General features: G+C 44.0%; 3 protein-coding genes across 6 annotated transcripts in view; 1 reads left to right on the top strand and 2 right to left on the bottom strand.

Moving 5' to 3' along the window:
- Positions 1–27,015, bottom strand: part of LOC113006456 (uncharacterized) — an 87,410-nt gene that overhangs the window by 31,954 nt on the left and 28,441 nt on the right. The window lies entirely within an intron of this gene.
- On the top strand, positions 7,994–15,611 carry LOC145423920 (uncharacterized). Of its 2 annotated transcripts, none has more exons than XM_080296768.1 (3): positions 7,994–9,975; positions 15,038–15,223; positions 15,357–15,611. In XM_080296768.1, exons 1-3 carry the CDS (start codon positions 9,889–9,891, stop codon positions 15,384–15,386), a joined length of 303 nt encoding a protein of 100 aa, XP_080152894.1. In that variant the 5' UTR covers positions 7,994–9,888; the 3' UTR covers positions 15,387–15,611. The 2 variants fall into 2 exon arrangements, with proteins under 2 accessions (XP_080152894.1, XP_080152893.1); XM_080296767.1 differs by having other exon boundaries at positions 9,727–9,975; positions 15,038–15,242.
- LOC113017310 (protein NLRC3-like) overlaps positions 19,680–27,015 on the bottom strand; it is a 38,916-nt gene continuing 31,580 nt past the window's right edge. The window contains exons 6-7 of the mRNA XM_080294500.1: positions 23,622–23,668; positions 19,680–23,473 (exon numbers count right to left, since the gene is read on the bottom strand). Coding sequence (XP_080150626.1) covers positions 22,965–23,473; positions 23,622–23,668 — 556 coding nt within the window. The 3' untranslated portion in view covers positions 19,680–22,964. The remainder of the gene's footprint in view (positions 23,474–23,621; positions 23,669–27,015) is intronic.

The raw sequence follows: 27,015 nt of genomic DNA, 5'->3' as shown, positions 1-27,015 counted from the left end.
AAAATGCACCAGGTCTGCTCAGTCTGAATCACACCGTTAGAGCCACACCAAATGATTGGAGCACCAATGTTAGCACTCAAAGAGTCTAAGCAGTACCACTACCAGCTTTGGCCAGTGCAGGAGTGAACATGTAGATCCATGTTCTACTGAGCAGACACTGAGCAGAGGCAACATGCAGTAAATGAATTAGTGGTCTCCACATGTTTGCACCCAAGGTTTCCCTGCTTTTGTGAGCTGAGCTGTTTTAATATTTTCCATGTAATAGATGATACTGTCCAATGCTTCCAGGACTGTGAAGATGGAAAAAATGATGTTGCAGTCGTTGCTGAAGTGTTGGTACCATTTGAAGGAAGTCATTAAAGCGCCAGAGCGAGCAGACAAGGCAAGCACTCAAAGAATGTGGAAGGCAGTCGGGGAAAGTTGCCATGGACGGACTTGATTCCTCCCAGCCCCAAACAGCTTTTATACTGTGGACAAAAATACATGAAAGTGTGTGTGTGTACCTGTTTAGATGTCTCTGTGGGGACCAAGAATTGGAATGTTACTATACTTGTGGGGACCAACAGTCATTTATGAGGACAAAAGTGCCTCACGAGTTTGAGACTCACAATGTGGTTCTAGTGTCAGGGTTACAGTTAGGTTATGGTTAGGTTTAGGTTGAGCGTTAACCATCCATTATTGATGGTTACAGTGAGCGGCTAGGATCATGTCAACTAGGTGTCCTCACTAAGATATCAAAACTAGAATGTGTGTGTGTGTGTTAGTGAAAGGAACTGTAACTGGTCCCAGTAGCAGCAGGATACAAACGCCATAATGACACAGCTGCCTCTCGTCTGCCTTGTGAGTGAAATAAGATATTTGGGACCTTTGAATAGTTTTTTGAAAATATTTTTTTGTTTAAAGAAAGGAAAGAGAAGTTTAATCCTTTAACTATTTAACTGTTAGGTGTCAATCCCTGGGAGGGTTTCCCCCTTTTATTTGGCGTGGAGTCAGAATTATGGCTTCTCCACACTGTGGAAGTAGCTCTTTGACACAGTCGAGCAGTCATTGGTCATAACAGGATCATTTAAGACTGGATGATGAATAAGACTGTTGAAGTGCATGAGAAGGATCTCATATAAAACAGTCTGTGTCTGCTCCTCAATTCAATTTAATTCAGAAGACCCCTATGAGTGCAAGATCAAGGAAACAGTTCACCCTGCCTGGGATAGTGTTACCAGGGCCCTGCCCTGGAGCCATGCCCGGGGAGGGTGCCAGAAGCTGTACATCTGGTGGCCGGGCACTGGTCCATGGGGCCTGGCTGGGCACAACCCGAAAAAGGGACATGGGCCCATTCTTATGCAGGCCCACCACCTGCAGTGGGCGCCATAGGGGTCGCATGCAATGTGTGCCACGTGGCAGCCAGGATCAGAGGCCATGGTGGACGGATCCCCGGCTACCAAGACCAAGACTAGACTTAGTGTCTCCTAGTCATTGAAGAACTCTGACTTGCTTCCTGTTCTAGTTGTTCTCTGGAAAAAAATCTGCAGGTCAAACAGGTGCACATACAAAGAGCACATTATTGATTAAAGCCTGGAAAACAACTGAGGCATTTGTCAGCCCGGCACGCTTGAAATGTCCAAGTGTTGAAAACAGTTTTCCATTCGTCACCTCCCCAATGTCCACCAGATGGAACGTGTTTCTAAGATCAAGCTTAGTGAAGATTATTGCTCTATGTAGTGGCTAAAAGCTCCAGCTGAAGCTGTTCTACAGTGGCTGGATGCAAAGCCCAATCACCATATAACACAACGCCTCGCAGATTCATTCCCCATTCTGACTCTGGGATGTGTTGCACTCAGAGAGAGGAAATGTTTGCTGCTATTAGCGTGAATGCATCCCTCCCCGATGGCTAATATAAGCCCCCATGGTGGTATTGTCAATCCTCACAAGAACAGTAGGAAGCACCTGAAGAAACCACCCAGCGCTGAAACCCTCTTAAACAGCCAAGCCAGACCACCAGGATGGCTGAGCCATCATACCCAGTAGCCGAAGGTATAATCTAAAGGGGACTGTTTTGTGCAGGCGAAAAAGAGTCAGGAATGCTGTGAGCAGGGCTGTGGAAGCTCTGCCATAGCCACCACCAAACAACTGAGTTATTTTTACACATCGGCTAGCATCTGGCCAATCCACCACCTTTCATTGCTCATGCTGTTACAAAACAAACAAACAAAACAAAACCCATCAACCCATAAATACGAAGAATCACTGTCGGCCCACCGGGCAAATGCCCAGTATGCCCGATTGAAGGCACTCACAGCTATGGCCTCTGACAGAGTGATGTAAAAGAGATGGAGTCCAGAGATAAACCCAGAATTGTTATATGTTGTACTAGAGACAACACACTCGTTTTGCAGGATCCACCTGTGTTATCGCACAGGGAGAATTGATGTGGCCATTCTTCAGTCCTTCTCTATCACTCCTCCTGAGTAAGTCTGCTCAGCTGCACTGACTTCTCACGATGTTCTTGATGAGGAAGCTGATCGTGACTTGTAGTTTCTTTCAGTATTCAGTTATGGCAGTGGTGTCCAAACCCAGGCCACGAGTGTCCTGCAGGTGTTAGACGTGTCCAGCTGATTTAAATGGCTCAACATGCCTTGAAGTTCTCCAGACACCTGGTAATGAACTAATCATTTGATTCAGGTGTGTTGACCCAGGGTGAGATCTAAAACCTGCAGGACACCGGCCCTCGAGGCCTGGAGCTGGCCAAGTTATGAAGCTAACTATTCTCAAGGCTAATGTAACAAGTTCTTCAAATGATTTCGTTTGCAGTACGTATTTTTCAGACCATAAGCTGCAGGGGATTATAAGGCACATTAAGCGAAACAAAGCAGTCAGATAAATCAAACTTTATTAAACTCATTCTTCTTGCTTCCTCCACTTCTCTACCATTGATTCATTAATGTTGAATTCTCTGGCAGCGGCTCTATTCCCATGTTGTTGCAGTATATTAATGACTAACCTCGTATTGTGGATGGATTATCTCAGTTGTTCTCCTGACTGAAGTTTGGTCCGTTTACAGCAGGGGTGTCAAACTCAAATACACAGTGGGCCAAAATTCAAAACTGGAACAAAGTCGCGGGCTAACGTTAATATTTATTGAAATATATTTATTCCTCCAGATATAAGAATGAATCTTTTCTTATGGACTCAAACACGTTTTGCTGAAAAACTGAATATGGAACAAGCAAAGCTTAATACTAAACAATATATATATTAGCTGTATAATACCAGTAGGCCAGCTCTAATAGTAATTTGGTATGGCTTCGCGGGCCAAATGTAATTAGGTTGCGGGCCAAATTTGGCCCGCGGGCCAGAGTTTGACACCTATGGTTTACAGCAGGGGTGTCAAACTCCAGGCCTCGAGGGCCGGTGTCCTGCAGGTTTTAGAGCTCACACTGGGTCAACACACCTGAATCAAATGATCAGTTGATTACCAGGCCTCTGGAGAACTTCAAGAGATGTTGAGGAGGTCATTTAGCCATTTGAATCAGCTGTGTTGGATCAAGGACACATTTAAAACCTGCAGGACACCGGCCCTCGAGGTCTGGAGTTCCACACCTGTGGTTTACAGCATCCTGCCATGCGATTGCATTTGTCTCTAACCATCAGGAACCCTCACGTTAACTTTTATCGAGTGGAAAAGTGTTAGTGTTCGTCCTCCAGCTTCACTGTGTTTATGCTAACATAGCTGTGTCGCTAGCGATCACGTAGCACATCATTATATAGCAGCTAGCCCAACTTCAGTAACCCTACAAACGTCACTGCTGTTTAGTTTTCTGTCTTCATTTATGTTGGAAGTGACAGCAGAGCTGTACGTTTGAATTTGTTCAGAAATCTCTCAGTCAGAACATGCTATATCATGCTTAGGCACTAGCAAAACCAGTGAGCTACCTTCCGCTAACTTCCTGCTAACTTCCTGTTAACTTCTAAGTCCGTTAAATATAATAAATTCTGTTTTCATGGATGCCTGGATGTTAAACTTAATTGTTACACCTGGTAAAGCAGCAACACTGATCGTTTTATTAAAGATGAAAGAATTTAGACCGTTTTTAACTCTCAGTGATGTCGCAGTGTTCGTTTGACTTTGGGTCCTGAAGGACGGAGTTTAGGACCCAGATTACTCCCAGATTTAAGAGCACCTTAGTCCAAAAAATATGGCAATAACGACGGCCGCTTGCATGTTCTACAAAAAAATGGTGCTTTGTTGTGTATCTGACGGACAAACACCAAACCAGTTCCACACCACTGAAGTTGCAGCATTTTTACAAACCAATTCTGGTTCATGTGTTTCACTCAACGATCCGCTTTCCCCCTTCTCATTCTCTATCGCCACCATGTGGGTATGAAAACAAAGGCACTGCGCATGCGCACTTTACCCATATTCTATCGCGATATTTTATTTTTTTATCGTTGCCCAACATTAAACCAGTATTACCATGAACAGTATGATGTGGCACAGCCATAGGTGGGCTGGTAGGAATGCTGCGGAGGGAGGAGAGAATGGGTTAGCCAGAGTCTAGAGTGAGATGTACACTTACAGAGAGAGTCGAAACCATCCTACCGGGCGATGTGGTGACAAGAAGCAGGTAGTAAGCGACGTAACAGGCGTGTCTTTTCCTCTGTAGAGCTAACACTCCTGCTGTTTTACTTCTGTACTCCTGTGCATACGTCAAGGATGTCACAATCACATTTTACAGCATCCATGTTATATTAGAGATACTTTAGTCCCAGCAAAGTAGTGTACTGTTGTTGTTTGCTCCATTGCAACAAAACATGCAATGATATTATACTGAATTGCACCAGTTTTTAGGACGTCTATCTTTTACTTTCTGTGGGTTTTTCACTGCTTCTCTGCGATCAGATGAATTGTGCACACTATTTGCTCTTCCACAGCTTTATTTTTTAGTCTTTGAATGTTCCCATCACTTCTGTGATGACAAAAGTCATGATTATGCCATAGTCAGTCTATTTATATAGACCAAAGGCTCATCAGCAGATCCAAACCGACAGAAAGAAACAGGAAAGTACCGCAGTGTAATCCATTTATTTCAACAAAGTAACTGTATTCTAAATACCACCTGTTTAAACGGTAACTGTAACAGAATACAGTTACTCGTACATGTATTCTGTTACAGTACAAATATCCCCAACACTGGATATTTGTCATATCATTAAACTCACTACTCGTACTCATAAATATGGTCCGTGCACAAAGCAGCGTCGTCTCTTTCTAACCATCCCTGCTCCAACAAACACGAGGTTGTTTCCATCGCTGCTGCTGTTCCATGTTGTTCAGCTCTTATTGTTACTGTAAGTCTCGTAGTTCTTATTTGTGTGAGGCTTTGCTCCTGCCCGTCACTCTGCTGCTGGAGCACCGGGATTTCCCCAATCAGGACAATAACGGATATTTCTGTTCGTTTCTGTTGTATATATGTTTTATATCAGAGCATCTCCCAGAATCTGAACTGATCAAAAAGTGCCGACATGTCCGGAGGGATTTTGGCCCACTCCTCTTTACAGCCGCTTCCACAGATTTAGTAAAGGAGGCTCTGGAGGCTGGCTAGCCCACTTCTTCTTTAGCCACTGCTTTGTTTGCACCCATCCACGGCCACCACTGTGTGTTTGACTGTGGGGATGTTGGTGTGTCACACTCAGCATTTCTCAGCCTTCAGCCAATCATCCAGACGGTCAAACCTCAGACGGGCTTGTACATGCTAAACCGCGTGGGTGCTGCAGTAGTTCAATCCTCTACCAGTGTTACCAGTATGTGGTGACTGTCATCCACCTGCCTTCTCACCATTAACCAGCTCCTCCTGTGTGAGTTTGGGCCCATCCAGCACCTTTCCTATGATCATCCTCCGCCCATGAGGCTGACAGAGGCTGACTGATCACATCATGGTCAGAACTGCTGCACCCACAGTCACCGAGCTTCATGCTGACGCCCTTTGCATCTATATGCTGAGAGTCCCACAGCCAGTCTGTGGGATCCAGGGTTGTAGAGGATCACACACTTCATTCAGGGACATGCAGATCTGTTCATAACTGATATGTTTTTTGTTCGATGTTTCTAAACTCAGGTAAAAATCAGAGACTGTTCATTTCTCTGTAAGTGAGCAAACTTATAAATTCAGCAGGGAGGATAATTGTTTCCCCGTCGTAGTTCAGTGTAGCTAGTCTCTTAACCCCCAACCAACCCGCTGCACCTCCTCCCTCCCCTCCCTCTCATAAAATATTGAGAGAGCCTGGCACTAGGCCAGACGCCCCCCTCCCTCTCTGCCAGGCAGACTGACGGAGCATGTGGCTGTGGGAGGGGCACGAAGGGCGGCTCGGCTGAGGAGATACAGTAACCATGAACATATTCGTTCTCTAAATGAACGCCACGAGTTGTTCCCACATCGAGCTGCTCTACTCTGAACTCATTCACACGAGCACTTTCTGCTCGAGTGCTTCCTCTGTTCACAGCCACACTCACGGATGCGCTGGAGAACAGCTCGGGTAAGAAGTGTGAACAACATGCTGGCATTTCATTCTACCTGCAGTGGTCAAATCAAGGCAGTGGTCAAATCTAGCTTCTTTCAGCTCAGGCAGCTGCAAAAACAAAGCCAATTCTTTCACGGCAGCACTTTGAGACAGTGATCCACGCCTTTGTCAGCACTCGGCTGCATTACTGTGATGACCTTCATGTTGGGGTCAGCGCATCATATATTAGTCAAAATGCTGCAGCTCGTCTTTTAACTGGCACTCGAAAGTTTGAGCACATTTCCCCTGTTTTAGCTTCACGTCACTGGCTGCCCATTTCTTTTAGGATTCATTTTAAAATTCTTTTATTTACTTTTAAAGCTCTCCATGGCCTCGCCCCATCTCATCTCTCTGAGCTGCGACAGCCTCATACAGGCCAGCTGATCAGCTGCTCCTGCATGTACCCAGGACTGGGCGTAAACTTAGAGGAGATCCTGCTTTTGCTGTAGCAGCTGCAAACTGTGGAGCGAGCTTCCTTTGGAGATCAGACAGGCCTCTTCTTTACCTGTTTTTAAGTCTTGAAAACCCGCCTCTTTACCCTGAGCTTTGACACCACGTGAGATGTTGGTTTTTATTTCAGTTGTTTTTAGGTGATTCGATGCTGTTTTATCTTGTTTTGTTTTCATTTGATGTTTTATGTGTTTTATTTATTTATTTTGCTGTTTTCTGTTGTTCTATTGTTTTAACTTATTTTCCGTGCAGCACTTTGTTCCTGTGCTGGCTATTTTAAAGTGCTTTATAAATAAGATTGGATTGGATTGGACTGCCACCAACAGCTCTGTAACACACTGTGCACACAATGCTATCATTGTCTTTTCTTTTTAGCTGCTTTTACATTTTAGTTGCTGACTTCTGATAAACTGAATAAAACAGGAGAACACACAACCTGGAAATCTTCAACCACACACAAAATACATACGTTTCCCTGGTAACGTACACAACCTCTGCAGTACCGCTGAGTTTTCTACAAGTGCACAAAGCTGCTACCAGCTCTGCTGCTGTGACCTGTGTTACCTGTGTTAGGCTCTTACATCCATACGATGGTTGAAGGACCGGCCGTGTCCCGTCTTCCTTCTGTGCATAATCGTGGCCCCTGCTGGAAGCTGACCCCGTTCTCCCACAGTGTTGCTGAAATGGTGAAACTGGAGCACGAATCGATCTGGGAGCTTTGATGAGAGATCAGCTGAAGTTTGACTGCAGCCTGATTCACTTTAGGACAACCAGTTTGCTTTGAATGTTTTTCTGCCTGATTCATTCTGATACACAAACACAGGCTGAACGGTGTCTGTGCTCCCACATCCTCAGTGTCTCAGCACCTCTGCATCCTTCACTCACTTCTTAGCATGCAGGACGTGTGTGTGTGTGTGTGTGTGTGTGTGTGTGTGTGTGTGTGTGTGTGTGTGTGTGTGTGTGTGTGTGTGTGTGTGGATCTTCTCCTCCCGGCCTATCACAGTGAGGAATGGAGGTGGTGTCAGTGTGGGTCAGTGTCACTGGGAGCTGTGGGCGTCTCCACAGTGGGCCTGGGAAACTTTGAAAAGATGTTTTCTTCTTTCGGCCATAAAATCCAGATCTTGGTTTCCTCTTTGTGAGCACAACAGAGACTCCCCTTGTTTCTTACACAGCCCCCCTTTGGCTTTCATGCACACACACCCACTCAGGGAATAAAGTCACTGCAGCCATTTAGCTGCTTCTCAGCACTCGCTGCATAACCTGAGGTTGGTCAGCCGGTCGACTCGTCGTGCATAGTGACAAATGAGGGATTTCAAATATTTCCAAAGCGATGCATCAGGTTTCTTTGCAGATGAAGTGAGACGTGGATGTTTCACAGCACCAATGAAGATTGTGTTTAAGTGCAGCCGGGCGCACGCTCCCCCAGCGACGCCAGCTTCTTCTCACCGTGCAAACACTTTGATTTGAAATAGATTACAGCCGTGAGTGTTTGACTGTGATGGACTGGTGATGTGATCAGGGTCGCAGGTTTCCACCCGCCTCGTCTCTTTGCATGCAGTGAAGGAAACTATGCAAACTATGCAAGGTGTGCAGTAACAGGTCTGAACAAACCAGCAGCAAATAACTTCCAGTCTCCACAGGTTCAGTGCAGCTGGTGTAACAAACGTTTGGTTACAACATATTAATGTTCGCACACTGCTGTAAAAACAGTTTTATTAAAATGAACGTGCACTTTTGTAGAAGCTCGTGGTGAACGCTCCACTGCCTTTGTTTTATTGTTACTATTATGTTGTGATGGGTTGAACAGGATGACTTGAGACGTGTGCGATGTGACAGAATAGACAGATGGAAGCCTTCATGTTGGATCAGAACGACGTCGGGCTTGTTGGTCTGCTGTGGTTTGATCAGAAGACTTCCTCAGATCAGCACCGTGGCCCTCCTCTTCCTCTCCCCCATCTGCTTCTTCTAGCAGCTTCCAACACACTGAGGTCTCTGACAGTGAGAGTGACTCCAGTGTTCCTGTAACTTTGAAGCAGAGGTTCAAGACAGATTTGATCTTTCCTTTCCTTCTGTTTGGGATTGAAGTGATGTAATATCAGGGGGGGCAGGGGGGGCTATGATGTCCTGTCATTCTCATGTAAATCTGTGTTGGGAACATTAATGTTTAATCTGTGTGGGTCTGTGTGTGTCTGTGTGGATCTGTGTGGGTCTGTGTGTGTCTGTGTGGGTCTGTGTGGGTCCGTGAAATCATCCTGATTTCTTTAGCTCATGAACACAGTGTGGGGTCAGTGTTAACAACATGATGCAGAAAGGAAACACAAGCGTGGAGTCGGTGGGATTGTGCAAACGGTGGCTCGTGCATCAATCAGCTCCAGCTGTGATGCATCTCTTTGATTAGTGGGAGCAGCAAACTCCATCCAGACAGCTTCCTTTGTTTTTTTCACTTGACTGATCGATCAGCGCACAGCTCCGTTTAGCACACACGCCATCTTTAACGACGGCGTGGAGTCTGTGCCCTGTTCCTCCCACACACGAGTGTTCGTTCATGTTCGGCCTTGTGTCTGAGCGTTTCCTCTCGGTGTGTCTGTAACGAGGAAGCCACGGGCAGGTCGCACACAAACGTATGGCTGCCGAGTGTGCGAGTGTGGCAACGTGTGGCAACTATTCTGGTTTCCAGATAAACACTGGTGGCAGCTGCTGCCATGGCAACACCATTGTGCTCCCTCCCTCCCTCCCTCGCTCGTCTCCCCTCCCTCTCCCCAACCACTCCTCTCTCTCATGCTCCGCCGGCTCAGAGAGCGAGGACCAGAGAGGAGAGAGGTCAGCTCGATTCAGAGGACAGAAAGAAGAAAGGAATAACCCGGAGTGGACGGGGACAGGATGAGCGAGGACAGCCACTCCCACTACAGGCTGGACCCCAGCGATCGCCTCAACGGGCTGGGACAGAGGAGGAAGAGACCCAAGAAGGTAAACGAATAGATGGAGCGCCACGTGGTGCAAAGTGTGTAAGGATGGAGCACCCCACCCTGCAAAAAGAGAAAGGAGGTGGGGTTAGGTGAGGTTTGTTTATGTGCAGACGAGCGTCCACATGATGTTAGGAGCACCGAACCATCTCTCACCCCATCGTCTCCTGTGGAGTGTGTGGCTGCTCCCCCACAGCAGCTGTATCCTCTCTCGTATCCTCCGTCTCCTGGTGTTGTGTTGCTCCACAGTGAGTCGTAGTAGGAGGCTCACATGCTGTCAGGGTGGGTCCCTGCTCGCTCTTTGTGTGCCTGTCGTTGGGGGTTTTGCTGTTTGCAGCTATCAGGAGGTTTGTGTTGTAGCCTGATGTGAGAAGTGTTGTTATTATCATCATTTTTAACATTTCTGCACCGCTACAATAAACAGACACACACCCATCAGCCTGTTTACAGATCTATACGCCCATAAAGACGTGAAACACACATTGCACAAATCTACTATAACGTGTTCATATGTGTTATAAAATAAAGAGGTAAAGTATTAGCTGTTCAGGTTGATTCATAAATATGACCTCAGCACGTGAAATCCTTCTGCTGACATCCCTAAAAGCTCGTCAGACCAACGAAGCCGTACAACACAAATAACCAGACCAAACCAGGGTTGTGCGTCTGTTGTTGAGAACATTGTCAGTAAACCACAGATCAGTGTTTATGTGCCAGTGACGTCCTGTCAGTCTCGATGTAATGATTCCTGACAGCGCGTCTTTGTGTGCCACCTGCTCGCTCAGCAGCTACACAACCCAGGAGCTCAGTTTTGAAACAAACCTTAGCACAGTGTTTGTGTGTCCGCCGGGAGTGATGTCTCACTCCGTTTCCATCCTTTTCTCGTGAACAGCGATCTGGTGTTTCTGAGGACACAGAAGCATCCAGCGTCATTATTTTTGTGTATGTCGTGTGAGCTGAGAGTGGAGCACTGTAACCAAAGGTAGTGAGCGCGTCAGCCTTTAATGTCGCGGCTGGTTGTGCGATCGTGTCGCGGCTGAACTCGTGTGGCCTGAAACTGAGAGTTTGTCTCAGGGATCTTTACATTTGAAGTCAGGTGAACATCCAGTGAACTAACAGAACATTCAGGAGCATTTACTCTCATGAATGTCAGACAAACTGAGGTTTGTGTGTCAGTTAGATTCTTTAAGTCATTAAAGTGTCTCTGTTAGGAAAAGCATCTGTTTCCTCCACCTCTGCAGAACTGCGTGACCTGTAGCATCATTGCAGGAAGTATCCTGTGACAATGAGTGACTGCACATCATCATTATCAACACATAAACCTGTGGTCTGGACCTGCAGTTCTTATTTTTACTGTCTGGTTTTGTGTAAAGCAGCACTTCAGTAAGCACCTGTGAAGCACACAGTCATAGTCGAGTAAGGAAGCGATCCATATGTGAAACATATTCCACGTCTACAGGATAGTGGAGGTTACATGGGTCAACCTGGCAAACTGTACCAGCACATGTGATCACACTGATAGCAGAACACAGGTATGTGAGTCTCTACGACGAGGTCAGAAACCAGTAACAAATGTTTCATGTGATTCGTTTTTCTCCAGTTTGTCTGCAGTGAACCTTAAATACTCACTGAACCAGCTGTTTCCTGATGTGGTGACGTGTGTCGGTGATGAAGCCAACACTCTGTCCAGTGTTGGGCAAGTTACTTGAAAACAGTAATCAGTAACTAATTACTTCCCAAAAAAAGTAATCCAGTTACTTTACTGATTACTTATTTTCAAAAGTAATTAGTTACTTAGTTACTTTTTAAAAACACGATTTCCAACCTGAATAGGTGATAAAGTGATAGATCTTTCAGCCCAATTCTACTTTTTCTGCATAATCCATCATACAAAATGTAATCAAATGGAAAAGTCTCTTTTTAAAACTTGTTTTATTAGTTTTAATCTTTTAACTTTATGCATCGAGCAAACATTTAATTATATGCAACATTCTCTGACTGGAAGAAATTAGTTTAACATTTAAACCTATTTTCTACACATTCCAGCACATAAAATAAAATATTTTGTGTGTTTACACTCAGTCTTTCAAATAGATGCAAGTAAAACACAGCAGAAAATAAATAAAGTCAAAGACTCAGCGGTCCTGTTGCTCTATTTTCACCTGTAAAGCAGGAGTGGGGCAGGCGGAGGTTTACCCTGGTGCAGGTGTGCCGCGGTCAGTGGAAGAATCCGTGAGTTTCTCTGTGAGTTTCCCATTACGTCGTAGCTACTCGGTGCTTGTTGGAAGTTTAGGGGTTTTTCGCTGTAAAAAGAAGTTTTCTTCCCACGCACAGCGGACACTAATGTTTTTGTCACTTTTTATGGAATCAAACTCAAAGTAAGGTCAGTACTTCCACGCTTTAAACGCTGCACGCTCATACTCTCTCTGCACTCGATATGTGATCCATTGTTGATCTGCACACAGCTGTTGTCACTAACGTCGCACTCGCTTACGTCACTGTCGTGAGACATTCTCGCAAAAAAATCACGGTTTTAGTAACGCAGTAACGCAGCGTTCCTACGGGAAAGTAACGGTAATCTAATTACCGTTTTTGCAATAGTAATCCCTTACTTTACTCGTTACTTCACAAAAATAATCGGATTACGCGTTACTGGAGCGTTGTTCTCCTCTGTAACAAAGCAGTGATAAAGGAATAGATGCTGATTTTATTAACTTGTGTCTTTGTGCTGCTGGATTCAGTCTGAAGCAGGCAGCAGTGCTGAACCTACCAGTGTAAATGTGATGGTGGAAGCAGAGGCCAGCACTTGGCAGTGCTAAACACAATAAAAGACTCACAAGTTCCTGCTCAAAGGTCAGCTGCCTTCAGATCAATCATTAACCTGCAGCAGGTTGTGGCCTGATGTGTTTGTAAGAGTTTCACTTTCAGGAGGAGAAGATTTAAACGAGTCACACAAATGTGAACTACAAAGTCTGTGACACACAATTTATGCAAACTGCATGAAATCTGACCTGAAGAAATCCAGTCTTCTGCCTGTTGTGGTTGTGACAGCTGCTCGTAGGAGAGTTTGTTTGTAGGAGGTGGAGATGTTCTCAGATCAAGTGCGTAATCGTCTCTTTGTGTAGACGCTAAAAGCTGTGAGCCAAAACTCTCTGCTCTGAAACTCTTCACTCAGTCCTCACGCTGAGAGTTTAGAGGCTGAACTTCTTGTTCCTCCATAACACTTTTCATGAAACAGCAGAAATGAGCTTGTGTTTCTCAGCAGTGCGCACACAGAGAACCGATCCTCTCTGCTCAGTCTGAACAAATCAAAGTGAAACGTCAGTGAAAACACAGCTGCTGATCAAACTGTGTCAGATTAATGCCTCAATGTTTCACTGTGAGGTTAAAAAATACATAAAAACGATTTAAAGAAGTAGGAGGCAGATTTTCACAATAAGAGCACTTTGTTTTTAATTCAGTTAATGTCAAACTGTCATCAACACCTCTGTGTTGTCTCCGTCTCTGAGCAGATTCAGGCATTACTCAAATAATAAAGGCTTTCTTTCACTATTATACTTTTCATTAGTCTCCAGGTTGATGATTATAAACAGAATTATTAAAGTTTTTATCATTTCAGGCTGAAAATCAACATGAATTTGGTTCTAATCAAAGAAGCTCCTTTAATGTGTGTCATTAAAATCCTCACACAGACTTAAAAAGGCGACATTAACATTAAAATAAATGAAAGAAGCTTCAGCTGAGAGCTTCATGCAGTCATCATCAGCAGCTCATAGCAGTCACAGCTCTTTATTACGCAGCTTTGCAGGAATTAAAGTGGCTGAAGTGTCAGAGTTTGTGTGAGAAGCTGCTTCATGGACAGCTGTACACACGTCTTTATTATTTCTTCATAAATCAAACACACAGGTTTGTCTGCAGATGATTTAAAGTGTGTCGTTGTGCAGTTAAAGCTGTTTGTGTGACGCCCTGACCTCCTGTGAATGAAACAGCCAATCAGATCCATCAGAGAGAGAGCAGGAAGTGTTGTGTGTTTGTGACAGAACAAGGAAACAGTGATGATGATGAACATAAAGGTCCTCTGATGTTTCCTGTTACAGTAACGCTTGTTCATCTGTTGCTCTCCTACACTTTCCTATAAATAAAGGAGAAAAAGTCCGTTTAGTTTCATTTCCTACAGCTCAGAGTTACACTTCACATTCCTGCTGTCACATCAAAAAGCTTCACTTTGGTCCAACATCTACATGTTAACATGAAACACAGACAGACTCAGAACATCTGGAACATCTGCACTTTGACCCAAACTGTTATAGCAGGATATTTTCTGCATATTTCTTATGTTGGACCTGTTTGAACTGTAAACGACCTGTAATCATCTGTAAATGGTGTGAGACACACTGAGGCCACCTACAGGGCAGCTGGGGAACAGCAGGGATCTGAAATCATACGAGACGTTAGTGAGTGAGAAGAACAAACGGACTTAAGATGGCTCGAAGTGATCAAAGTTGATCTAAAACAGAAGATAAATCCACTGATTCTTTGTAAAGTTCATCTGCTGCTCACATGAATCCATGAAAGATTTATTTCACTGAATGTTTCTTCAAAGCTCATTTCAACCTGTTGAAGTCATGAATGAAAGTGCAGACTGAGAGTGGATCACATGATGTTTGAGGTGTGTCATGTGACATGTTCAGTATTGTCACACATGTCTAGATTGTCCCTGATATCATAACTGCTCAAACACTGATGATTATATTTGAAGAATTATTCCTGATGGCAGCAAAGTTTGAATGGAGCTCTCTGTCTGTGCTGATTTGTCGCCCTCTGGAGGTCAAAGCACAAACCTACAGGGCAGCTGGGGAACAGCAGGGATCTGAAATCATACGAGATGTTAGTGAGAAGAACAAACGGACTTAAGATGGCTCGAAGTGATCAAAGTTGGTCTAAAACAGAAGATAAATCCAAAGCAGCATCAGATGAATGTTACCATTTCCAGTTACGGTGCCCTTCATCTAATATGGAAATGTGTTGTTTTTTTGCCGTGTTGTTGTTCTTCCTATTGTGTTTAGGCCAGAGATGCTCTTCAAACAGCTGACAGACATGACCACATTACAAGAACATGGTGTGAGTCCGATTTGATATTCCAGTCAACGCTGAGAGACCTTAACCAGGAAGTCAGAGGTCAGCTGATGCTGCGAGCAGGAAGTGAACCAAGGGAAAGGTCCACTCTACTCAATCTCAAAGAAAATATGCTGGTATTTGTTGATGTTGATGGTACAATAAAAATATATAATATAATAAATAATAAAATATCATGTGATGATGAGATGTGTTGTTGGTGTTTGTATTTTCTGTAAATGTCTTTTTAATGTAAATGCTTTGTTCCAGACGGACAGGGAATCAGTTGCTGTACGATGACATCATCTTGATGTTGACGAGGAGGGTGAGAAAAACTAGTTTTGTCCTGCAGATGGCGATCTTGCACCGTGTTCAGAGAGCCGACACTTTGATGGTGCTGCTCTACTCAGCTTACTTTAGCCTGGGTTGGACTCTATATGAGCAGCTTCCACTCTGGTTTCACTCTTAAACACACTTGTTTGATTTCACTTGTAAAAGTTGAAGAATAAATATTTTATTACAAAATTATTTGTTGATGCATTTTTTTAGGGTCAAATATCTTGTTTGATTTGAGGAATGAACTGTTAGGGTGGAAAAAGTGAATCAGGTTAAAATAGTGGTGCTTTATATCAGTGAAGATGTATAATGTAATTTAAAATGTTGATGATGGGTTGTAGTGGGCTTGTACTTACAAAACTGCCTCATTTTATTGGAACGATCCACAGTTGCATCCATTCACGGATGACATCTGACATCATTTGACATCTGGTCTGAACACGTTTGTACACAAGATGCCTCAGTTCTGGATGTTCCCACAGACTCCTCTGTGCACCTAAAGAAAAGGTCAAGGGTCAGCAGCACATGTAGTTGGGACAATTCTTCAGTCGCACAAACTACACAATGATTTTCCTCCAATGACGACTTTTCACTTGCAGAAATGGTCCTGTGTGATTTCCAGGCTGTGATATAAAAACTAGTTCCTAATGGCAGCGACTCACTCAGTAAACATGTGTTTCCTTCACCAACCTCACACACAGATCCAATAAGATCAGGAAGTGGGCAGTATAGTACAATATGTGTTATTCTGTGCTGCACTGCCCAAACTAAAGATCTGCTGAAGTGTTGGAAATGATCCAGATGTTTATTTTGGACGATACAGCAGAAGATCAGACATGAAAGTGGAGATAACACAGAAGACCTGCAGCAAAGGTCAGAGGTCAGACTGGGCCCTGGATTCAACAATGAGCCAATGATCATCAAGCAGTGACTAAAGCAGAGCCCTGACGTTCTGACATTCATCACACAGTCAGAACAAATGTCTGCTGATGACTTCATCTCATGAAACGACTGATAGATGTCAGTTCATTGATCAGCTGAGCTGCTGATCTTCATCGTCACAGAAACATTCAGCTTGTTTCAATCAGTAAATAACTCCCACTACTCCCAGTTTGAACTGTTCCCACTCAAAATGCTGTGAGAACAATGATCATTGTAGAACTTCACAAACATCACGTGTTGTTTTCCACATGTAAGATCAGCAAACACACAGAAACTTCCTGTTGCCACACACGGCCTCTAAAATCTCTTCCACGCTTTCTGTCTGAAGTCCACTCTCTGTGTCGGATCCACAGGAAACAACAAGATCTTATTAACATGGTTTTCAATGTGTCTCCTTCCAAAAAGTCCAACCAATGAACAAATGTGTGTATTTGTGGAGGCCGAACAAAAGCATGACACATTTCTCTGTTTCTATAAACTGGAGTCAAACACAAACATGAAGAGTTTCACTGACAGACTCCAAAATGCCCCCACAGTGGATCAAAGGGAAATCCTACAGTGTGGCCAGAGACTCTTAATGGCTCCAACATCAACACATCCACAATGTTGGATCCAGTTCTGCCTCACAGAGTTACTAAGACACACCCTCTGCCAGCATCACAACAGCTCCACCTGCTTCACCTGCCTCCTCAGCATCTGTACACCTGAAGAGAAAAGAAAGGCTCCAACAGCTCAAATCTACAAAGGATTCATGAAGTTTCATCCAACAATAACATGTTTGCCTTCCACAGTGTGCTGTTAGACACCACTGTACCTCTGCCATTTCAAAAAGAGCAGCTTGGGAACATTTTGGCTCCAAACACTTTGTGTTTAAGTTCTTTGTTTTCTTTGTGAAGCCGACAACATCTGGAGCTTTGTGACTCATAGAAACATCATTTTGTTCTTTAGATGACAGCAGATTGGGACTGAATAATCAATCACTATCAAACCAATAAAGACAAACATGCTGATTTTACAGGAACTTTGTTGGAGAAGCTGCAAAGACATGAAACTGGTGGAGATCCCAAACCAGTTGATAGTGCTGGTTATTCCAAATAAAGCTGTTTCCCTTTGAGATGAAATGACTTTGTGTCCTGATATATAATAAAGATGTTGTTGTTTTTGAGCCGCTGTATTAAAAGTAGTTTAAAGTCAGCTTGAGTTTGATGTCTTTATGTCAAAGCTGCTCATGATGTTGAGCTGCTGATGGAATAAAAACAATATAAAAGCTTGTAGTCCAGACTTAAATGTAGCCTGTTGTTAGCTGAGGTCCACACACAGTGTTTGACAGTGTAAAGTGTGTGAAAGGGCTGCTGGTGGAGCTCACTAGGATGAGCAGGTGACCACGAGGTGGAGAGCAGCTGGCCTGGCTTTGACCCGGGCCACGCCCCCTTTCTCTCTGCTTTGCTGTCACTTATCTTCACTGCTCTGTCCAATAAAGCTGAAAAAGGCCCCGAATCAAAGAAATCTGCTGCAGCCTCTGAAATGTCTTCTGTTTCCTTCCCGACGGCTTTTTCACCGTCAGCCCATCAGACAGTCCAGCAGCATTTATGATGATGTCATGATGTTGAAGAGGCTGCTACGGTGGCCTCCCATGACCCCCAGCCTCATCACAGCTGAGATGCAGACATTTGAAAACATTCAGCAGACAACTGAATAACAGTCCAACACAACAGTCTGTGTGCAGACACACACTGACCTTTCATATAGTCAAACACAGCTGGTTGAGTCATTTCTCTGTGAGTCTAAAGTGAATCTAGTATTTGAAAGTCCACTTCCTGTATTTGTTGTTGAAGACTTCTTCAGCTTCTTCTCAAGGACATCAGCTGCTTGTTTGGCAGCAGAGGCAGTTAAGAAGCTTCCTGAAAAACACTGAACAGTGAGTTCACTGTGGCATATGACAGATTCAGCTTTCTGTGTGCAAATGTGTCTGTGTCGACCTTTCAAATGCTGTTGAATCCAAAACATCAGCGGCTCCTCGGCTGCTCGCTTCATGCACTTCTGTCTGTGTGACAGTCCAATGACATCACAGCTGTTTCCAGCCCCAGTGTCTCAGGACTGGACACCTTTAAACATGTCGAGGATCAAACAGCGTCCAGCTAAACACACATGAAACTATCAGAGCTGACAATCATTCCAATAACATCTAATGGTTCATGTATGTAGACACAGGACTACAAGGAAATGGCTCTCAGCATCTGGCTGTGGGAACACATGAGTCCCTGTTTGTGTTCAGATTGTGTGCATGTTTTAGACGTGTGTCACATGTAGAAACACAACAATCCCACAATGACACACAGATGTGTTTGACACAGCTGTGCAGCTGTAAGTTGTTTCTAATGATTCATTGAAGCTCTTCTAACATTCTGGAGACGATCAGTACATGAATCTGTTCAACACGACAACAATTTGACTTCAGTGTGAACGTTTGCATTAAATAACCTTCTTCATCCAGCTGACAGCATCTTCATCCTATGATGTGAACAGTTCCTCCTGTTGATGACAAACCTCTGACAGGATCTGCTTGAGGAGCTTTTTCATGTGCAGCTCTCTGAGCTCAGGGCTGAGCTGCTGTTTCATCTTTAAGAGCTGCTGCCTCCTCGCCGGACTTGTTCTCCTCTTCTTCTCCTAATGACACCATTTCTGCTTCATATTAAATTCAATAAAGATGCTGACATGTATCTGTAGCAACAACATCATTGAATCTAGAACAACTGGAGCCAAACCAGTGGCTCTGCTGGGATCACTGGTGAGCCAACACTTCCTTGTTGATGCAGATTTCAGGGCTTCCTTTTGCTCCTCCGTTATAACTGTTCTCTCTTCTCAACACATGATGACACAAAGGAATCAGCAGTGACAAAGATGATGCTGAAGAGAAGCACACACTTCACACATATAACAGACCAGTGCAGTTACACACACCTCTGCTCGACATCAGGCCTCAAACAAAGACACAAAACACTAACTTGACTCTAAACAGAAGAAACGAGCAGCTGTTTCTGTTCTGTGCTTATTTATATTTGACACACATGCTTCTCTTTGTGCAAACACACATCGCACTATAAGGGTAACCTCGCACACAATGATTGGACAGCACAGTGATGATGCTGGGAGATCCTATACGCAGCAACACAGAAACACTGAGAACTTTAAACAATGATGGAAAGTGTTATAAATGACTTGTTGGCCTCTGATCTGTCACAAACAGCTGAAACGTGTCTCTCATGAGTCACATGAAGGTTTTTGACAGAAAGGACAAAAAGTAGCTGCAGTCAGTTTGTGTCATTTTTATATTTATTCATCTGGGAGAAAAATCTGAGGGACATTAAAATGTGTTTTCAACAGAGACAAGAACATGAATATAACAGAACAGGTAAATGAACATGTTTCAAGTAAACAGCTGGACTGATCAGGTCCAAACACAGAGTGATAAACTTGTCAAACAGCTGTCATATCTTTATATAGAAGCTCTTTATAAATGCTGCTCACTGCAGTCTGTTTACTAATAATGTCAAAGTGTTAGAAACACAGAAACATCAGAATGGTCTTTGTTCACAGAAACCTGTCTGGGATCCTTTGTTGTTCTTTTGATGCAGAGTTACATTATAAATATAAAGAGTTATTTCAGAGTCTCATCAGTTTTCCTGCATGTCTTTATTTAACACATCAGCAGGGCTGAAGCTCTCATGTTAAACACACACTGATCTATGGACACGTTCATGTGTTTCTAACAGAACCAGGCTGTTATCAGCCTGCACTAACATTATGTCACACACACTGAATGTAACAGTGACAGTTTACATCATCACACAATCAGCTGTGATTGTTTCACTGTCATCAAACGAGTCAACAGGAAGTAGAATCAATAGAAACCAATCATTTACTGACAGCATGTCTGATGGAAATAAGTGCAGATTATGTATGAAGTCTAACTGCACACAGTAACTGTGTTACAATAAGGACTTAACAGCGCCCTCTGCTGGAGTGTTTCAGTACTGCGTTAACTAGAATACACCACCTCCTCCTCACACCACCTGCTACAGCTCTACTCTTCTATGACTACAGTCATCCACAGCACTGATGTGAGGTCACATGGTTCATATGTAAGGAGCACAGCTGACCTCAGGTCAGTTTAATGACTGTGAGCAGCAGCTGTGTTATTGTCACTGTGACAGGGAGACACTCTCAGACACAGCGCTCATGTCAGCTTGTTCTCATGCAGGAGGATCAGGAGCTCCATGTTTGTCTTTCTGTTTGAATCATGATGTGTTTGTGCCATCAGAGTCTGTCATGAGTACTCAGGGTTTCACAGCAGCTCTTCTGGATGCTGACGAGGACTCCAACCTCATGTTTCACCTCTCTGAGCTTCTGATGTCTGTGAACACTCGTGTTTCTTCTCTGGGCTCATCTGGACAAAAACACCTTTCTGTGTTTGGCTGCAGCCTCATTCTGACTGACAGGAAGTGTGTTATCCATGAGCTGCACTTCTGTGAGGAAGTTTCCTGCTGTGTTTCCTGTCTGTGGACAAACACGAGTGTTCCAGCTGAGGACTTGGTTCCTTCCACCTGTCCATACAGGACATCACGCTGTCTGCAGCTCTGTAAATGCAGCTCCAGGTCCTTCCACGTGCTGCTCTGTATTTGTGCAGTTTGTAGTGTGTCCTGGGAAACGTAGCACACATGGTGTTCTTCTGCTGTTTCCTCCTTTCACTGAGTGTGAAACACTGACGCTGTGCTGTTGTTCACAGAGGGGAGCTGATTCTAGCTGCAGCTGGACTCTGTCATCTAACTGAATGTGTTGGTGCTGATCACGGGGCTCTGAGGGGGGAGCAGCAGGAGGACTCTGGATGCTGACGTCAGTGTATCTGTGGAAGCTCCCACAGCGTGTCTGTCATTCAATATTGTGCTGTATATTGTATCTATGCAAAGATGAACAGACTGTGTGTTCACTGGTCTCTGTGCTGCAGCTCTGATGTCATCATCACTCCCTCCTCCACCCTCAGCAGTCCCAGCATGCTGCTGTGGTGCACCCCACCCTCACTCTACACCTGAGCCACAGACCACACCCTCCACCTCAATATACACCACAGTTTTCTCTGCTGTGGAAATGAGATCAGGAGGAAATCATCATTATTATTATTTAATAAACGCTCACATTAATGTGGGCTTATTTGTTTCATATTAGAAACATTAGTTGAGTGTTTTTAGTATAAAATGGTCAAAGTCCCTCTTTTTGCTCCTCCCCTCACCTGTGGATGGACGGTGCTGTTACCGTGGTGACAGCTTGGATGTGTTTCAGTCCTGCCTGGTTATCACTGCAGGAATCTTTCACATTTATTACAGGTAATAACTCTGATTTTTCTGTGTATTATGAACCAAATGTATCCTGATACACACAGAGATGGATGAGCAGAGGTTTTTTTTGCAGTTTATGTAGTTACTATGGACTTAATGCATACATATTATTAAAATTAGGGCTATAACAGTTGTATTGATGTATAGCAACTTGAAATGCTCCCACAAATGGCTCCACAGCATGTAAAAATATAACAAAAGCTCTGGCGGACTTGGTTCTGTGGTCAGTCTTAAAGGGTGAAGTTAAACTCTGTAATCTTCACTGTGTCACAGAGTTCAGTGAGTCCCGTTATTCACAGTATCAATCAGATCATCAGAGAACAGCTGATCACCAATCAGTGGTGCCAACAGCGCCTCCTGTGGTGAGAGGATGCAATAATGCAATGTAGCATTTTTCCACTCAACACTTGCAGTCATGGAAACTGTCTGTTGGATCTGTGTGACGTTGCTTTCTTGGTTAGAGTTCCTCACAAATGTCCAGATGATTCTTCTAATGAGGCGTCGACCATGTTTGCAGCTCTTTGGAAGAAAACGTCGCCCTTTGCCATCCTTACTTTTCTTTGACTTCTTCAAATGCAGCTGAACTCCAGCTGGTATTTTCTTGGACTTTGCAGCTGTTTCTGGTCATCAGTTCATTCCTGCAAACCTCTGAAGCTGAACAACAATGATGCTGCATTGCTGGCTGATCCCAAAAGGTTGATTCTGTTCATCTGGACGTTTTCAGAAACGTTTGCTCACTGATCAGGTGACTTCTTCAGTCTCAGCTGACTGCAGCTTTACAAGCTTACAAACAGCACATTTGCACAATGACTGAAAGCAGCAGCACCTGATATATATGATACTAATATAATACATATACATATATAATCCATACTAATGATGAAGGAACTGAGCTCACAGTCCATTGTTCATTCAGTGAACTACTCAGTTTATTTTGGGCCTCAGAAATGCTCACTCTGTTTGTACATCACTGTCAGCAATAGACTCATTCTGCTGTGTGGACAGGAACACATGTGACATCACTTCCTGTTTGTTTGTGACTGAAGAAGTTTACAAGGAATCATTTAGAAGAGTTTCAAACATCAACTGATTGAATCCATGAATCTGAAAACGTGTTTGTGAGTGAAAGAGACAGACATGTACAGACTGAACTATCTGTTCAACAGTCAGAGTGTTTCTGTAACAGGAGACACTCTTTACACTCCACTCAGCACAGGGACACTGAGGAGCCAGACCAGAACCAAAACCCAGGATAAAGAGTTTGAGTGAATGTGGTGTTGAAGGTGTGGAGGTGGATCAGAGTGTCAGAGGAGACTCTGTAGAAGGACAGAGTGCCAGCAGGACAGTCCACATACACTGCTGCTCTGTTAGAGACAGAGGAGGAGGAGGAGGAGGAGGAGATGGATGTTTTTATATTATTGTGCCAGACATAACGAGGACCATTATAATCACAGTACAGACTCCAGGACTGATCACTGCCTCCTTTCCTTCTGATGCTTCTGTAACTCACTGATATATAAACGTCTCCTCTCCACTCGACCTCCCAGTAACAGCGACCAGTCAGACCATTTCTACACAGCAGCTGATAAACATCAAATCTGTCTGGATGATCAGGATATGACTGAACCTCCTCCACACATGTCACCTTCCTGTTGTTGTCAGACAGTTGGAGCTTTGTGTTCACTGTGTTTGTGTCGATTGTGAGTTGACAGGAATCTGATGGAGAGAACAAACACAATCCAGCTGCAGTTATTGATCCATCATCTGTTCATTGATTGACACTTTGATGATGACTCCTGACATGATGACGATGGTTGAATGTGTGCTGCTTTGTTTTCATGAATCCCATTAAAAACACACTTACACTTCCTCAGACCTGGTCTCAACCATCGGACTCCAGCAGGCTCCACCCTGAAAGGAGGAGGGGGGTCAGAGCAGCACAGTCAGCATGCACACATGGACATTACATGGCTCTCACACACACACTGTTACACACTGAGCTCAAAGCTCGGCTCCACTGTTTTATTCAAAGAAATCTACATTTATTTATCAGCACATTTAAAAACAGCTTGAGCCAAAGTGCTGCACAGAGTAGAGAGAAAATAGGAAACATACACAGTAATGACTATAAAGACTGGTCAGGATTGAAAGTGTGGAGCAGGGAAATTATTTTACTGCTATTGTTAAATAATTATCATCATTACCATTGCATTAAGAATAATATAATCTGCATCATGGATATTGCATTCAGAGGTTTAAACAGTGTGTCTGTCAGAAAAGGCTAAAAGTCACAGGCTGACAGGAAATAGGCTTGCAGAGAGTTTGCAGAAGTGAAAGCAGTCTTAGGTTATTCTGAGCAGCGGGTTGGACGAGGCTATTTGAATTACTAGGTTATTCAAGTTGATCATTGCTCTAACAATGTAACAGATAGCTTTAAGAAGGCCTTAAGATGCTTATGCACACAGTTATTATGTTTAGTAGAGGTTCTTGATTAAAACATTTATTTAGTAGATGATATATCCATAGTTTCGGTTCGATTATTACATATACGAGAGTGGCTTCTGTCTCTCTGTCTGGTGAAAGGTCAGAAGTGCGAGAGGTGACATAGAGGCTGAGTGAGGTCAACACACACACACACACACACACAATTTTAGTTAGATTTATTTAGAGGAGAGAGGTTAGTCATGTCTGGCTGTAACTGCAAAATTGTCTCGGTAAAAGAGGAACCGTTCCTTGTTGTCTCGGCAAGAAAGAGGAACTGAAAGGTAGAAAGGAAGTGCCGGCCATGAAAATAGAAGATGATGTTCTTTCGAACTGTGTTAAAAGTCATTGTGGTGTTGATCTGATCTATGTATAAAATGTATCTGTGACGCATGAAGGAGCGTCAGTTAATCAAACCCTGATGTTATAAAATAATTGTTTGTGCTTTTAGTAAGTCGAAGATCAATTGCTGTCTGCGTACAGAGTATCTTCCCACACGTGTGTATTCATTAAAATCATTGTTTGACCAAGATCTTCTGGACCATGGTTGTTTGTACTCTCCTTCCTCAATTTTTGAACCTTAACAAAAGCTACAGAGTACAAATGTGTTTCCAACCGGCTTTTAAAAATGTCCAGTGTTGGTGACGACCTGATGTGAAGGGCGACTGTTCCAGAGTTTGGCTGCAGCCATCGATAAAGCTCACCTCTGTTTTTACGTCTAGTTCTGGTCAGAAGCTGCTTATCTGCAGACCTGAGGGCTCCACTTGGATTCTTTTGTTAAAGAGAGATAAGATGGAGCCAATCCATTCACAGATTTAAAGACAACCAGATCTGGAAGTGGATTCTACCACGTACTGGTAACCAGTGGAAAAAGCTGGTGATGGGTCGTCTAGCACAGACCCACCGCTGGAACCAGACAATTGATGAGGGAGAGAACTGTGACAGCGCCGTTCCTTCACTTGACCTCAGTCGCTCTCGTCTGCTCCCTCGTAACACTGCTCTTTATTGAGCTTCCATGAATATGCACAAGTTCATTATGACGTCTTACACAGGTATGAACAAAGAGTACCAGTCTGTGCATAGTGTGTGTGTGTGTGTGTGTGTGTGTGTGGGTGCGTGTGTGTGTGTGTGTGTGTGTGTGTGCGTGCGTGTGTGTGCGTGTGCGTGTGTGTGTGTGTGTGTTCCAGATGTGACCCTGTGACCCCAAAGCTGGTGCTAAGAGTCCAGCGGTCCCCCTAACAAAGGGCTCTTATACTTAACCAGACACAGAGTAGGTGTCCTCCTACACCAGGGGTCTCAAACTCGTGGCCCGTGGGCCAATTGCGGCCCGCAGGACGATAGTTTTTGGCCCCACCTTAATATGAAAATGTAATGTTAGTTTGATCATGTATGACACTTTACAGTGTTGTGGGCGGAGCTGAATTAACCCACCAATCAGGGTGGGATATGGATCTCAGGGGACACCAGCCGGGCTTGATGCAAGCAGGGAAACATTTCTCAATGAGTCAAAGTTCCAGCAGCGTTGCCCTGGAGTGTTTCTTTCTTTCCTGTGCCTGGCTGGCTTCCTCCTTTCTATTGGGCAAACGCCGACATTCGCCCCAGCGCGCTGCGTTCACAACACTTCAAAAAAAGTTGTTTTTTTAAGTTGCTGCCCAGCGGGACATTATACGTATATAGATTTATACACACGTCAGTGGGATTTAAAGTTATTTTTCCACAGAGAGAGATCTCATATTAACTCTCACAGTGATGCGTAGGCGGCGGGATAAAAGAAAAGTCATGAACTCAATGCAGCCCAATTTAGTCTGCAGTCACATAGCGACACCTGTTCATCGGCAACAACAGTCCCCGGTAACCCGGACTAATTATAGGGTCGCACCGTAATTTGTGGCTCCATGTTTTTATTTGCATCACTGCGTTTGCATTGCAGCAAACATGAACATTACATATATTTCAATATAATGTAAAAGCAGTCAAAACAACTAACATCAGAAACAGCTGATGTTATTTGTTATATGTCACGGTGTCGTTTCCGCTTCTTTCTCCTGTAACAACAGCCCGGCGCCGTGAGCAGTCGCCTTTTTTGCGCTCGCTATCCCTGCACTTTCTACCATCTGCAAACGCCACGGTGTTCGTGTCGTCATGAAAGACATGAACATCGAGCGTAAAAACAAAGGAGACTGCTACCGGCTTTTTATCTGCCGATCGCCGTGCTACGGTTGCAAGAAAAAGAAGCAGAAATGACGTTCTCTACGCGTTGAGATGTTCCCCGTCCGTCGGCTAAACGCTTGATTGAAACTTCAATGCGACAGTGACACCAAGTAGAATTATAAATGTCACATAGCCCCAAACATGTCTTTTTCAAAGCCTGCGGTGAAGAGAAAGGTTGGTGATGAGCACCGACAATTTCAGGAAAAGTGGGAAATGCAATATTTCTTTGTTGAGCACAGGGGCACCCCGACCTGTCTTATTTGCACAGAGAAAGTTGCGCTGCACAAGGAATACAATTTGAAACGTCATTACACAACTAGACATGCTGAGCTGGATGCAAAATACCAGGGAGACGAGAGAGCGAACCGGGTTGCCAGTCTTAAAACAGATCTACTGAGGCAGCAAGATTTCTCCAAGAAAGCAACCAAAGAGAATAATGCAGCAGTCGGAGCCACGTGGTTAGTGAGATGATTGCTAAAGCAGGGAAGCCATTCACAGAAGGTGCATTTGTCTAAAAGTGCATATTGCAGGCTGCAAATATAGTCTGTCCGGGAAAGAAAGGTCAG

This window comes from Astatotilapia calliptera, chromosome 3 (genome assembly GCF_964374335.1).
Source record: "Astatotilapia calliptera chromosome 3, fAstCal68.1, whole genome shotgun sequence".
Taxonomy (NCBI): Eukaryota; Metazoa; Chordata; class Actinopteri; order Cichliformes; family Cichlidae; genus Astatotilapia; species Astatotilapia calliptera.
Note: the sequence above shows the minus strand (reverse complement) of the source record. Positions and strands in the feature narration are given on the sequence as shown.

Bases quoted from the DNA above. Each gene is read 5' to 3' on its own strand.
- LOC145423920 (XM_080296767.1), top strand. From the start codon at position 9,889: ATGAGCGAGGACAGCCACTCCCACTACAGGCTGGACCCCAGCGATCGC. The intron at 9,976-15,037 runs GTAAACGAATAG...TATTGTGTTTAG, and splicing joins GGAGGAAGAGACCCAAGAAG to GCCAGAGATGCTCTTCAAAC. The intron at 15,243-15,356 runs GTACAATAAAAA...GCTTTGTTCCAG, and splicing joins GGTATTTGTTGATGTTGATG to ACGGACAGGGAATCAGTTGC.